Below are 16,124 nucleotides of genomic sequence, written 5' to 3'. Positions count from 1 at the left end.
ATCTAGGTTTTCCAAGTTTTCCTGAAAAGATTTGTTTTTGCTTATTTAGTTGCATGATTAGTCCATGTTTCTCATGATTATGTGGCTCCTAGGATTATCTAGTATTTATATATCAATTTGCTGAAATTTTTTTTTGGAATTATAAAAAAAATTAAATTAAGTGTTCTTATGTTTCATATGCAAATATTTTTATGTTTAACAGGGGATTTCTTCAAAATGTATTCATTGTTACTTGTGCTTGTGGTCCTGATGGCCGGGGGTGGTCGTGGAAGCAAACGACAGCGCTCCAAATCTAAACGGCCGATTGAGTATCAACCGGAAGATGAAGAGAGCGAATATGCTCCTGGCGACGACTCTGAGGAGGACGAGCCAGATTGGGAGGCTTTTCTTCCCGAGGTATTAGCTAAGGATAAGGATATAGGGAAAGGCAAGGGTAAAGGAAAAGCCGTGGATAAAGGCAAAGGAAAGGCGACTGAACGTCCCGGTCGTCGCAAGTCTGGTGGTGTTGAAATTCGAGAACTAGGTTCTGAGCCACCACGTCACAGTCTGCAAGATATTCCTTCTGCTCGACGGTCCATGTACTCGCGAAGCATTGTATTGGTGAACGCGATGTTGGCGTTGCCAGTATCATTAGCTGTGTGCCGGGATTTCAGGATTTATTTGAACAGAAAAATCTTCATCAGATTTGTGATTTCCCGGAGCAAACTGGTTTTTGTTTGGAGTTGATCAGAGAATTTTATATGAGAGCAGGTCACCTGAGTGACTCCGACGGCGGCCCGTACGTATTTAAGACTTCCGTACGTGGTGTTGAGTTATCAATCACTCCTGATACGATAGCGTCTGTGCTAGGAATGGAAGCAAGAACTGAGGGAGTGGAATATCTGCAGGCCGGGTTCGACTCACTTCGCGATTGGAACCGTATTGTGAACACTATTTGTATGCCGGGCACTGAGTCCAATGGAATTATGGTTATGTCCAAAGATTTCAAAATGGAGTATAGGTTTCTGAATTTCGTGGTTTGCTACAATATTTTGCCTCTTGCAAACACAAAGATTCTGCGATGGGATCGTATTCTGTATATGTATCTCTTGGGGAGACCGGATATTGTAAGTGCCAAAAATATTAACATGAATATTCCGTTTCTGATCTGGCGGAGAATGGCAAAGGACATCAAGACTTCTGGGCAAAATGAGAGACTGCCCTTTCCATTGATAATCATGAGGATTCTGCGACTTCATGACGTGGATGTCCGGTGTACATCTTATGAGCATAGTTTGGGTCGGATAAATGAAAGGACATTTGTGAAGTCCTCGGTGCAGCTTCGTACACCGTCTCAGCGTGCTTCTTCCCCTCCTGCTGCTCCACCTCCTGCGACTGCTACTTCTTCACGTCCTTCTATGGACATTTCCGAGGAAGATATCTTAGTTTCCTCTGTGTATCGTGAGCAACAACGTCTATCTGAGGAGCTTCAGAAATTGTCTGCGGAGCAAGCTGCGATTTGGAAGGATGTGAGCAAGATGAAGCGTTTATTGAATATGATTTTTGACAAGTTAGGGTGTTGCCGAGCAGATTTACCTCCAGGGGATGCTTCCGATTAGGAGTTACCGAGTTCCTTCTTTTGTCATTTTGGCGCTTTCTGACAAAAAGGGGGAGATGGTGGTGGTACTTGATGGTCTTGATGATGATGGTGGTACTTGATGGTCTTGATGATGATGACGCATGCATTTAGCTTAGATGATAATGACGCATGCATTTTGTCATTTTGTCATGTTATGCATTTAGCTTAGCTTTGCTTAGTTATGTTAGTTGTGTAAATTTGACTTGTGCTTGACTATGAGCTTTGACTTGCTGAACTATGACTTGATACTTTATTTATGTTTGATCTTGATAAGTTTACTTGAATCTTGATTATGTTTTAAGAATATTTTTGCAGGAATATTTCAAGACTTCAAGACTCCATGTCTAAGTCATAGAGTTTGTATTAAGGTTGTAAAAGTGTAAATTTCATTTATTGGATCGGTCATGCAGGAGATTATCGTTTGGTGATTGCGATGATCTTCTTTTTATTATTTATGAGTTGTGTACGAACTTTGTAAATATATTTTGCCACGAAATCGCCAAAGGGGGAGATTGTTAAGGATTTTATAGGTTGGCGGATTTCGTAATGTTGAATGGAGTCTTGAAGAGTTGATTGCAGACGATTGAAGAAAAGATCTAAAGTGAAGGAAAAAGACTCACTCGTAAAGTTCGGCACCTAAGGTATGAAGAAAAGATCATTTGTGATGAAGATATTTGATTAGAATAAGTTCAGAAGGCTTAGATTGCTTTAAAAATACTTTACTGAACTTTTCTGTGTTCAGGGACCGGTCCCTGAGGTCAAGAGACCGGTTCCCCTAAGGTCCTCACTACGTGAACTTTGATGCAACCGGTCCTCTGTGATGAGAGACCGGTTCCCGAACCTTGGTATTTCTGTCGCGCAGCAAGGGACCGGTCTCAAGCTTGAGAGACCGGTTCCCGAACGTTGTGATTTTGGTCACACAGTGAGGGACCGGTTCCTCACTTGAGAGATCGGTATCTCACAGACCGGTTTCCTCGAGAAGACCGGTCTCTAAGGACGACACAGGTTTTTAAAAAGGACTTTTTGCAATCCTAGTCTACTTCTAAGTCTTCTAAATATATAAATAAGCTATGTGGGTCATCTAAAAGTTTAAGGCTTTGAATATTTACAGATTCTAAACCCTAGAAACTTGTTTTTTCTGTTTCAATGTTTCGATTCACATAACGAGTTTCTTACAATCAACAATCGGCTTGATTCTTCATTTTTACTCGAGAACTCATACGAGAATCAAGTAGATTTTTGATTAAAGGTGAACCCCCATAGCTTATGGTATTGAAAGGTTAAATCATCACAAATCTTCGATTCTACAAGCTCCGAAAGGAGGTTCGACGCGTGGATCTCGCGTGAAGCCGAGGATTCGGTGGACGCTTTGAGGAGTTGAGGCGTTGACGCTGCGAGGAGTTGCAGCAAGGTCGATTGGTGGATTCCTATCGATCGAGGACCGGCGAAGATCACCATCAACAAGAAATCGGTAAATTGAGTCGTGTATTTTTGTCAAAATCACTTGTACTCAAGTTTTCTTAGTGGATTTTCTTCGCGTGATCAGTCCCGTGGGTTTTTCACTCCGAATTGGAATTGGAGTTTTCCCACGTTAAATTCTCGGTGTGCTGTTTTATTTTCCGCTACTTTGTTTTATTTGCATCGAGATTTTCGAGTTTGCCGTTTTTACACCTATTCACCCCCCTCTAGGTGTTACTTACCTTTTAGATCCTCGGGATCCATATCTTACAACTTGCAATCGGCCTCCCGTGGCACCCGTTGCCCGGTTTGGCCCGAACTCGCACTCCACCACCAAACAGCCACCAATCCACAATCCGGAAATTCTAGATTTATATTTTTGGACGTCCGGATCCGATCTCGTGATTTTTGGACGTCTATTCCGCGTGCTGCGGCTATCTGTACGAAAAGTGACGTTTTGTCAATAACTTTGTGTACACTCGTCGGATTGTCGAACTGAGCGCACCAACGCGTTCGTTATACCCCTAATTAGATTTCTACAAGGTTAATTTACTTTTAAATCAACCTTGAACAAAAGCCCTAGTTTGGAGCCCTAACAATGTCATATGTTCAATACCTCGTTTTGATCTCTAAACCAAGCAAAAGAGAGCTTGTTCAACCTCTAGAAACTCTTCTAGAATCATTTAAACCATTCTTACGGTGTTTAGAACAAACCCTAGAAATCCACCATGAGAGCACTACGAAGAAAACATGATTTTCATGTGTTCTTCGGCTACTACGAGGTTTCTATACGTGTAAGAAGATCAAATCAAAAGAATTTTGGGTGTGAAACCAAACCCTAATATCAATATTACATGAAACCTTACCTTGGCCCATGAACTCAATAAGCTCCTCCTTGTAGGTGAGCTCCCAAGCCTCAAAAACCCAATATATCTCCTCCAAATCCTTCTCTTCTCCTTCCTCTAAGCTCTTTGGAGAAATTTCTAGAGAGAGAAAGAGGGAAATGAGAGAGGAGTGGTTCTCTCAGCTGCTGTGAAGGGAGAAGGTGTTTGGGGTATTTTATAGGTTGTAACAATAGCAACTAAGCCCTCCCAAAACTCATAATTGCAGCAGACTAAAATCTGCTGTCGGGTCCATTGTGTACCGGTACAGGCTTGGTGTTACCGGTTACACGATCGCGCAGAAGCAAACCCGAGAGCAATCTGCTCGGGTTCTGTCAAAGTGTACCGGTACACAGCAAGAGTGTTACCGGTAACACGATCGCACAACAGCCAACCCGAGAGCAGCTTCTCTCGATCTGTAATTGTTGTATCGGTACAACATCAATCTTGTACCGATACACTTTGCCCAGACTGCAGTTTTAGCTCCTTTTCGACTCTACTTCGCGCCGATCAATACTAAAACCTTCCTAACCATTTTAGACTTCATTTTTAACTCTTCCAACCTTGTTGGAATATTAAATTGAACTTGCCTAACTATTTTTTTCGGACACTTTAGTCAATTTGGCTAAAGTCCAATATTCTCTAGCGAGTTTCAATATGTTACATAAACGATATTGAAAAAAACTAAAATTTTATTATTAAGAACTTCATATACCCTAGATCATATTTAACGGTGTGGATTATTAATTTGAACACCCTAAAATCGAAAACAAGACTATAGTACCGGAGCTCCGGTACTATAGATAGTATAGTAGCCTAATTCTATATATATATATATATATATAGAGCTAGGCTCCTATGCTTTCGAAAGTACGGGAGCCTCCGTACTTGGAAGTCGTTTTCAATAATGGGACATTTGATTCGGCGATCGGTTCTGTTAGACATGATCTACGCTGTTGGAACTACCTAGAAACCAAATTTCATAATTTTTTGATTTCGTTTGTCTAGTAAACGAGTAGCCTCAAAATGAACGGCTGAAAATGAAAATCTCCTAAAAATCAGTGATAAATGACTCAAATTTCAAATCGGAAGTATTGGTCTTACTATTGATGTTAAGTAGAATTTTCTATTAAATTTTCATCTAATTTGGATACTTATACACCGTTGAACTTAAAAACGTGCCACATCTGCCATTAAAATAGTCATTTTTGAGACCTTTTGATCGCTTGATAAATGATGTCAAAAAATTATAAAATTTGGTTCTAAATAGTTTCAATAGGGTAGATTATACTTAACGGAGCCGATCGTTGAATCGGATTTTCTATCATCGAAAACAACTTACAAGCACGGAGGTTTCCGTACTTTCGAAAGTACAGGAGACTTACTCTATATATATATATAGAGTAGGGCTACTATACTATTATGAGTATAGAGCTCTTTGTACTCATAAGTTGTTTTCAATGTTAGGGTTTTCAAATCGATGATCCACACCGTTAAACCGTTAAACATGATCTAGAGTATTTGAAACTTCTAGAAAGTAAATTTCGTAATTTTTCGAAATCATAATAAAGTCCATCAAGCGGGCATAAAATGAACGGTCAAAATCGAAGGACGTCCTAAAATGGATGATCGGATCCTTCAATTTAATATCAGAGTTATTGATCTTTATCTAGGTAGTGAATAGAATTTTCTATCAAAAATTCAACCTATTCCGATTCTTTTACACCGTTAAACTAGCAAGTATCGCATACCGGCCGTTAAAAATTATCAATTTTGTGAGCTTTTGATTATAAGGTAAATGATGTCAAAAAATTTTGAAATTTGAGTTCTAGAAGTTTTAAATCCTCTAGATAATATTTAACGGTATGGATCGTCAATTCAGAAGATCTATCATCGAAAACAACTTATGAGTACGAAGATGATCGTACTCATAAGAGTATAGTAGCCGAACTCTATATATATATATATATTTATATATATTAATATATATAGAGTCCAGCTACTATACTTTTATGAGTATTGGCTCCCTTATACTCATAAGTTTTCGGCCCTTAGATTTATTCCATTAATCATTTCCACCCATTAGATCATACTATTCAACCAACTACCCACTCAATCCTAGGGGATCACTATCATTCTAAGTGGAGACCACCATCATCTTAACCACACATCCCATCAATCAACGGTTAAAAATTTATGAGTACAAGGGGGTCTATACTCATAAGAGTATAATAGCCCCAGCCTATATATATATATATATATATATATATATATATATATGTATAGAGTAGGGCTACTGTACTCTTATGAGTATAGAGCCCTTCGTAGTCATAAGTTATTTTCGATGTTGGGATTTTCGAATCGATGATCCACACTATTAAATATGATCTAGAGTATTTGAAACTTCTAGAAAATAACTTTCATAATTTTTCGAAATCATTATAAAGTCCATCAATCGGTTATAAAATAAACGGTTAAAATCGAACGACATCCTAAAAATGGATGATCAGATCCTTCAATTTAAGGTCGGAGTTATTGATCTTTATTTAGGTAGTGAATAGGATTTTCTATCAAAACTTCAACATATTCTGATTCTTTTTCACGGTTAAACTAGCAAATATCTTATACCCGACTGTTAAAAATTGTCAATTTTGTGAGCTTTTGATCGTAAGGTAAATGATGTCGAAAAATTATAAATTCTGATTTTTAGAAATTTTAAATTCTCAAGATAATGTTTAACGGTATGGATCGTCGATTCCGAAGCTCTATCATCGAAAACAACTTATCAGTACGAAGGCGATCGTACTCAAATAAAAATTAACGGTTATGATCAATCTATTAAATATAAAATAATATTTCCTACGAATGATTATGATTAATTTGTTAAAAATATGTTAAATAAAAATGAACGGTTATGATCAATCTATTAAATTTCTACTATATATAAAAATCTATTCCCTATAAATGGTTATGATCAATTTGTTAAAAAAATATCTCAAATAAGAAGAGTTATAATCAATCTATTAAAAAAATATCATTTGCATGCATCTATAAATTCAATCCTATGAACGATTATAATCAATTTGTTAAAAAATATCTCAAATTAAAACAAACGGTTATGATCAATTTGTTAAAAAATAGCATTTCTATTAATCTATTTTATGTTAAAATTAAAATTTGAGTTTAAATTATAAATTAAATTTAATTTTTAGATATCAAATTTGAATTAATAATTAACTTTTTTATTACAGTGGATCAAAATTAAATTTTAAATTTTAAATTAAATGTGAATTAAATTTTGATGCTTTTAGTTTAAAACACATATTTAAATTTGATTCATCAAAAATAAAAAAGTATATAAAAATGTTCGATGTATATAAATAAAAGAACACGGTAGGATATTATAAATATTTTCTAATAAAATATAACACATTAATTTATAAATATAATTTTTATTGTAAAATTTTGGATATATATAATGTACAAATTTATATTGATTTGAAATAAATTATAATAATTGTTACGTGCATTTGCACGTACATTCAATTATATATATATATATATATCGAGTCTCAATTATCACCAAATTAATTAACTACAAAGAGATGAAAGTTCATGAGTTGCTGTACGCAAGACAGTTAGATTTAATTAACAGCAAATTTGACAATTTCCTCATGGAAACAAACTGCCCGTAAATGTTTGTGCCGAAGAGAGAGGGAAGAGACGGTCACAAACGGTTAATTAATATATAATTAGCTAATAATAATTCATGCACGGCAAATTGGCAACTACGTGTATATATGTATATATGTACGCACCCATCAATATAATTGATCATCCCCCCCAAAACGAGCCCCACCGCACACATCACCGGTTGACCCGGCCATATATGCGCGCGCGCGTACCCTCCTCTACTTATTTAATATCACCCAACATTTATTTATTTATTATTCTTACCCACCCAATTGCAAATCTCTCCTCCGCCCAATTAATTAAACTCGATCTCTTCTCCTCTCCCTGATAGATCACTTTAACTTGCTAGACATTTATATACACACACACACACACACACACACTAGCTAGTATTGATCATATTGAAGTATTGATATTGATTCTATTGCGCGGCTCGAAGGTGATGGCGGCGGCCTTGTGGCTCTGCGCACTGGCAGCGTCGGTGGCGGTGGCGGCGGCAGCCCCTCCCGTGGGGTTCACCATCCAGGGGCGGGTATACTGCGACACGTGCCGCGCGGGGTTCGTGACGAGCGCGTCGGAGTACATCGCGGGGGCGAAGGTGCGGCTGCAGTGCAAGCACTTCGACAGCGAGGAGGTGAAGCACCAGGTGGAGGGGGTCACGGACGAGTCGGGCACGTACCGGCTGCTGCTGGAGGACGACCACCAGGAGGAGATCTGCGAGGTGCTGCTGCTGGAGAGCCCCCGCAAGGACTGCGCCGAGATCGAGGGGCGCCGCGACAGCGCGCGCGTCTCCCTCACGCGCAACAACGGCATGGCCTCCGAGGTGCGCTACGCCAACCCCATCGGCTTCCTCCGCGACGCTGATGATTAATTAATAATAATTCATATATATATAATATATATATGACTCGTCCTCCTCCTCCTCCTCCTCCTCCTTGCGATAACTAATTAATTTTACTTATTATCGAGTTAATTATTGCTTCTTCTTCTTCTTCTTTTTTTCGTTCATCTCTTTTTTTGCTCTCTCTCCTTTTCCTTTTCCTTTGGTTTTGTTTTGTTTTGTTTTGTCTTTCTCAATTACAGCTCGAGTATTTTATGTTATTCATAAATGAACCATTAATTCCAGGTGTTCTTTAATTTTTCTTTTCTGATTCGCCTGATTCATAAATATGTACGATCATGAATGCATGGGAACATAATGCGTGCTTGATCTCTTTTCACCTGTGAATATTTCTCTTGTGTTGTTGTTGTAATTATATATATATTCTGACGACGAGTGATGAAAATCCCGAACTTCACTGTCAACAATTATACGTATATTATATATTACAAACTTATTAAAAAAAACTATCGCATATTAATTTAAAAATATTAAAGACAAGAAAGAAAAAAAAAATGAAAGGGCGCCGTCACTACCTTATTATTTACAAAATATATTCTTATTAAATATAATTAACTAAAATAAAATATTATAAATAAAAAAAGTATAATAATAAAAATTAAATGTTAAAGGAAAAAAAATGGAAGAGCACCCGAGGGGTTTTTTTTATATATATATACGTACGGACATATACCATCATATTAACTAACAATATTATTATTAAATTTAATTGAATAAAATAAAATAAATGTTAAAAAAAAGAAAAAATTTGAAGGAAAAAAGAATACAAAAATGAAAAGAAAAAAGAATACAATAAATTAAAATGTAAAAATAAAAAAAGGAAAAAACAAAAAAAATAAAATAAAAAGTAAAAGAAAAAGAAAGAAGATAAAATAAAAAATAAAATAAAGTGTGAAATAAAAAAAGAAGAAAAGAAAAAATAAAATAAAATAAATGTTAATGAAAAAGAGAAAAATAAAGGTAAAAAAAAAGTGGAAGGTCACCTAGGGTGCCACGTGGCACCAACTAGGTGCCCTTTGATAATGCTTGGTTATTATACATAAAACTGTAAAAAAAAAATATTTCGACATAAACGAATTTTTAGTAAAATTTTTCTTTTTACGTTTTTTACTTGTTTGCAGGAAAAGAAAATTATTTGCAGTAACACTTTCTTGGTTAAAAGTTACAAATAAGTTTTTTCTTTTATTATATTTATTACATATTATTAATATATAATTATTAATAAGCTATATATATTATATAATTATTATAACTTATATTTGTAATTTAAGTATATCAAAATTATATTATATGATAAATTGAGAATAATGTAATATATATAATATATAATAGTATGTATATAATACTACATAATAAAAATAATAACATATATAAATATATTTGTAAGATAGATATATTTATATAATATTTATACGATATATATATATATATATATATATATTTATATATATATATATATATATAAAAATATAAAAAGAGAGAGAGAGATGTAGGAAACTGTAAATTCAAATTCTTTACATTAATATTTAAAACTTTTAAATTCAAATATTAGTTGAATTCTTAAATTTCTATTAGAGAGATAGAGTNTGTAGGAAACTGTAAATTCAAATTCTTTACATTAATATTTAAAACTTTTAAATTCAAATATTAGTTGAATTCTTAAATTTCTATTAGAGAGATAGAGTAATTTCGCTAATCAGAACCGATTTCGATGAAACGAAGCTAGTCACCCTTTTAATGGTCTAGCAGTGCCGGAAGTCATGGTGAAATTCGTTTTTAGATTCTGTGAAGCAGAAGCACTATATTAAGCGAAGAAAAGTGGAAAAATTTGGAAAAATAAGATTTTCAGCAAAAGTCGGAATATTTTACATACCGAATTACGTGAGACTCCAAGGAAAACGGCCAACCGCCCACTCGATGTCTAAGAAGACCATTATTATCCTAATTCTAAAAATCTTTATTCAAAGGATAAAAACTTAAAAACATCAATGACTTGGTACTTTTAAGAGTACATGATATATATATATATATACACGTCCATCAACATCTGCTGATCACAGCAGTTATATATGGTCAAAATTAAGAATCATCATAATTAGGTCGTGAGAGGCGAAAAGATATATTAATATTTGAGAACCTGCTGAAATTAAAAAAAAAAACCAAGAGTTAAAAAAAATCAATTTAATAAAGAAAACTTTAAACATAATTTTAACATAATTGACATAGTTTAAAATGCAAGAAGGCGTGTTTCTTTCACCGAAAGTGAAGACGGATAAAGTGGTTTCGACTAAACATTTTCAACTTTAATTTTCTGTTCCTTGTAACTTCACATTCAAATAAAAACTCAGATTCTCCAAAATATTAATTATAATTAACTCTGATCCACCCTACGTTAAAATTAATTATGAAAAAGATATATATTACGATATTTACTTCATGCCAAACAAAATAATAAAAAATATAAAAACATCATCTGAACTCTAGCTCCTGCAAAATAATCTTTTAATCTGAATTTTATCTTCGACAAAATAAACCATAGGGGGTCTCCCCAGCGGAAAAAGTAATTTTGTGGTAAAAATACTGGCCACGCCTACCTATATATGTGCATACGTATACGTCCAAATTTAGAGAACAACAATAGCTGAAATGAAAGGTGCAGCACTATTTTCCCAGCGTCAGCTTGCGACTGTGAACTAATTATTAGTTCTGAGCAATCCACAGTAAAGAGAAGGGGTAATAAAAGGCAGAGAAAACCTGAACCGAAGAAAATGCAGAGCGATCTATAGAGAGAGAGGGAGCCTCGATCGACTCTGCGCATAATGATAGAGCTGCAGCTACGTATCTCTCCGGGCACAGTAGCATACAGCATTACGTTTGCAGTGGGCCTCAGATCCTTAAATTGCCCCAGCAGCAAAATCCTTCCGAATAGCATATGTTGCTCCTTAATTATGAATTTCTAATTTAATAATTTGATAAAAAAAAAATTTCAAACCATAAAATATAAGAGATTTGCAATTCCAAAAAAAAAAAAAAAAAANTAATTTTTATAATTTTTTGATATCATTTACCTAGTGATCGAAAGGATTCAAAATCCATAATTTTTAACGGTTGATATATGCCGTTTTCAAGTTTAACGGTGTAAAAGTATTCAAATCAAATGAAATTTTGATACAAAATTCTTTATACTATCTACAACAAGATCAATATTTTCGATCGAAAATTTTAGTGCTATATCACCACTTTTTATAGGATTTTTATTTTCAGCCGTTAAAAATTATTGATTTTGAATCATTTCGATTGCTAGGTAAATGATATCGAAAAATCGCAAAAATTATTTCCTAGAAGCTTCAAATATGCTAGATCAAGTTTAACGGAGCCGATCGTCGATTCAGAAACTCCATCATCGAAAACGGCTCAGGAGCACGGCCTCCGTGCTCCTGAGAGCACAACAGCCCTACTCTCTCTCTCTCTCTCTCTCTCTCTCTCTCTCTTTCTCTCTCTCTCTCTCTCTCTATATATATATATATATATATCACTAAATCATTGATACTATTCGGTTTTTGCCCCTTGGATGAAGGGATGTACGGTTAGAATGTTAGTGATCCCCTAAGATTAAGTGGATGGGTGGTTGAATAGTATATTATCTAACGGGTGATCATGGTCAGCATTCGTGTGTGAGGTAAAAATGGGCGTAGACGAAGATGACAGGGGCGAGATTAAGCTTGAGTCGATGGATCTGTATATAGGTGAAGAGATTAAGAATCAACGCAAACAAAATATATAAAGGTAGAGATTGATGGGACAATTAAGGGCCTGTTTGGCCTAGCTTTTAGAAAAGTGATTTATGTAAAAGTGATTTTAGTTTGGAGAATTAATTTTTGTGAAAAGCTATAAAGCGTTTGGTTGAATTTAGAAAAAAGTGATTTTTCTGAAATGATTTTCTAAAGCTGTTTGGCAAAAAAATTTTGATTTTGCATATATTAATATTTTTACTAAATTTTATTTTTAAAATAATTTAAATTTTAAATTTTAATTAAAAGTATAATTTTTAAATTTCAAACTTGTACAAAAATAATTTGAAATTCGTCAAAATTTAAAATTTTAAATTTTAAATTTAAAATTTAAAATTTGAATTTTTAAATTTAAGAATAAAATAAAATTTTAAATTTGAAATTTTAAAATTTAAAATTTTGAATTTTGAAATTTAAGTTTAAATTTTTAAATTTGAAAATTTGTGATTTGAAACTAAAATTTAAAATTTAAAATATAAAATTTAAAATTTTGAATTTTGAAATTTAAGTTTAAATTTTTAAATTTGAAAATTTGTGATTTGAAACTTAAATTTAAAATTTTAAATCTAAATTTTAAATTTTAAATTTGAAAAGTTGAGATTTAAAAATTTAAATATGAATTTAAGATTTCAAAATTTAAATTTAATGTTAAATTTATACTTTGAATCTAAAATAAAAATAAAAATTAGAAGTTTGAGTTCAAAATCAGAATAAGTTTTTGAGAAGCGGCTTTTTTCTGCTTTTAATTCTGGAGCCTTCAAAATCAGTTTTGTGATTTTAAAAAACAGAATCAAATTTTTAGAATATCATTCCCAAACGCTCTACTGAGCTCAAAAGTGATTTTGGGTTCAGAATCACTTTTGAATAGCTAGACCAAACACCCCTAATTCTAATGGTTGAGAATCTAATTGCAAAAATTAAAATAAAAAAAAAACTTGGCAAAGGTTGGGAATGAATAGTACAATAATTAATCCAAAAAAAAAACTGAAGGGGTCATTTCAAATATTCCAATAGTCAAAGGATCTAATTTTTCATTTTATCTTTTTCTTTACGCAAGTTGGTGTGGCAATGCAATGACCACCGAAGTCGGTGTAATTCATGGGGGTCATTGAATTCTAAAACGTCCCCCCCCCCCTCCCCCCAGGATCCAGAAAGTTTTAGTCAGTTATAACTTTTTTTTTAAGGAAAAAGTATAGTAAGAATATTTTTTTTATTAATTATGATGAGAACGGATGAATTCAATAGAAACAACTTTATTAGTGAGAGAATCACGTCAATAATATAACCGGTGTGTTTTAGATTTTTTATTTTCATAAAGTCACTAGTTATAAAAGTTTTCGCAGGAGAAAATTTAAAATGCACTCATTATATTATTATTGATACTGTGTTTTTAATTAATCAAAGTATTTTTTTTTTTAAGTTTGCCTACCCATCATGGTTATTAAAAAAATAATTTATAATTTATTATATATTTTTTAAAATAAAAAATATAATTGATTAATTATTAATGATGTGGTATACTGGTGTAAGCGTTATATATTAGGCTTCTTCCAACTTAGGGGCTACAATTTTGAGCGGACCTTTTGTCCCTCGGGGCGCCCAGTAGGACTTTTTTCGAAAATAATCCTGTAAAATTTCGTATTTGCCAAACTAATCCTGTGAAATTTTTATTTATAAAACTAACCCCTCTTTTACCACGTGGGCGCTACGTCAGGGATTCCTCAAAAAGACGGTGAATCGTTCACCGTCTTTGTAATTTTTATTGTAAAAGCGGTGAATGGTTCACCGTCTTTAGAAGACGGTGAACTAGAAGACGGTGAACCATTCACCGCCTTTAGTGCAAAATTTTTCTTTCCGCCCTTTCCCCTTTCCGCCCTCTCAAGTCAGTCTTTTCTGTGCCCTCGAGAAGACGGGGAACGATTCACCGTCTTATCAAGGACACCATATTATGGACTTGAAAAGATTTGCGCAGAGTAGGAATTTGTACTAAAGACGGTGAATGGTTCACCGTCTTATGAAGACGGTGAACCATTCACCGCCTTCACAACAAATATCAAAGACGGTGAACGAGTCACCGTCTTTTTGAGGAATCTCTGACGTCGCGCCCACGTGGCGAGAGAAGGGTTAGTTTCACAAATAAAAATTTCACAGGATTAGTTTGGCAAATACGAAATTTTACAGGGTTATTTTCTAAAAAAAGTCCTGCCCAATATTTTCCACATCGATGGCCATGTACAGACGTTTTCACAGTGCAACCGTCATATATCACGGCTGTGCCACTGAATATGGGCCCCATATGTTAACATCGTCATGTTTAACAAAATATACAAATGGTGCCTATACTATTCCAATGGGGCAGTTTGGTACTTTCCTTTCCCATTTAGTCATTTAATTAGTTTTTATATTTGCGCATATAGTAGTACACTTTTTAGAGCATATATTTAAAAGTGCAAATTTGAATTCAAATTCAAATTCATGAATTGAATTTTAAACTCTAATATAAATTTTGATTTACAATATGAATATAAAATGTGATTTAAATTTTCAATTTTAATTTGAATGAGATATTGAATTCACAATTCAAATTCATGTTCAAATTAAAAATTCAATTTAAATTTAAACTCACAGTTCAAATTTAAGTTCAAAGTCAAAATTCAATAAAAGTAGAACTAATTTCAAATATTAAACTTAAATTAAAATTTTACAAATTCAAACGTGAATTTGAGGGCATGTTTAATTCGAAGTTTGAGACTTGGAATAAAAATTAGATTAAATCATTCCCATTGTTAGTATTTGAATTTTTTTTCTTTTTTTTTTGAGAGAAATCGCCCGAGAGTGAAAATTTATTTAAATAAAATGAGACGGTATAAAAATAAAAATAAAAAGTCCTCAAAAGAGGACCACACAGTGTATTTTTTTTTACTAGACAGACTCCAATTGGCTAGTTGATCAACTTGCATAGCATTCCTGAAGAAACGAGAATTCCATCCAAAAGAGAAGGCGTGACATGTGTCGACGAAAGACTGAAGCGGTTTAAGCTTCATTCTAGCGTCCCAAGTGAACAATTCGGATTGGTCAGATTTGAAGTGGATCGCTTTAATAATCAATGCTGAGTCCAAGAATATCTGAAAATAATTCCTCAAAAGTGAGTCCCACTATAGAGGTGGGAGTCAACTTTGATTTCGGAGCGATTGAGAAAAGAATTTTTTTTTTCTCACTAATGATTATTTGAATATAAATATAAATATAAATATAAATTCATTGGCTTTAATTATAATTTTAAATTTGAATTTGAAACATAAATTTGAAGTTTAAAATTTAATTATTTAATTTTAATATAATAGTTTGAAATTTAAAATTCGACTTTCATCTTGAACTTAATTGTAAGTTCAAATTATAATTTCAAATTTAAATTTAAAATTTGATTATAAATTTAAATAAACAAATTTGAATTTTAATAGAGATTTAATTTTCTTAAATTTTAATTTGGATATAATTTTGATTTCCATTTCTCTTATGAACCGAACAAATTATTACTTTTATCATTCTATTTTCGATTCCAGCCCATTCTTATTTTTTTTTATTTTGATTTCTATTTTGAACCAATCGTGCCCTTAAATTTAAATTTTAAATTCAAATTGAAATTATAATTTAATTAAGATATTTATATTTAGATTTCTATTTGAATCCAAATAATTTTAATTCTTTTTATTGCCTCCGGAATGGAAATCAGAATATTAAACTTTTCGGTTCAAACACTTGCAATGAAAATAACTTATTAT

General features: G+C 33.2%; 1 protein-coding gene across 1 annotated transcript; it reads left to right on the top strand.

Annotated features, from left to right (window-relative positions):
• On the top strand, positions 7,895–8,521 carry LOC109727974 (pollen-specific protein C13-like). The gene has a single exon (XM_020258219.1). It carries the CDS (start codon positions 8,093–8,095, stop codon positions 8,519–8,521), a length of 429 nt encoding a protein of 142 aa, XP_020113808.1. The 5' UTR covers positions 7,895–8,092.

This window comes from Ananas comosus, linkage group 23 (assembly GCF_001540865.1).
Source record: "Ananas comosus cultivar F153 linkage group 23, ASM154086v1, whole genome shotgun sequence".
In the NCBI taxonomy this organism is placed as follows: domain Eukaryota; kingdom Viridiplantae; phylum Streptophyta; class Magnoliopsida; order Poales; family Bromeliaceae; genus Ananas; species Ananas comosus.
Note: the sequence above shows the minus strand (reverse complement) of the source record. Positions and strands in the feature narration are given on the sequence as shown.

What these genes read in the sequence shown, in the direction of transcription:
- LOC109727974 (XM_020258219.1), top strand. Translation starts at nt 8,093, where the DNA reads ATGGCGGCGGCCTTGTGGCTCTGCGCACTGGCAGCGTCGGTGGCGGTG.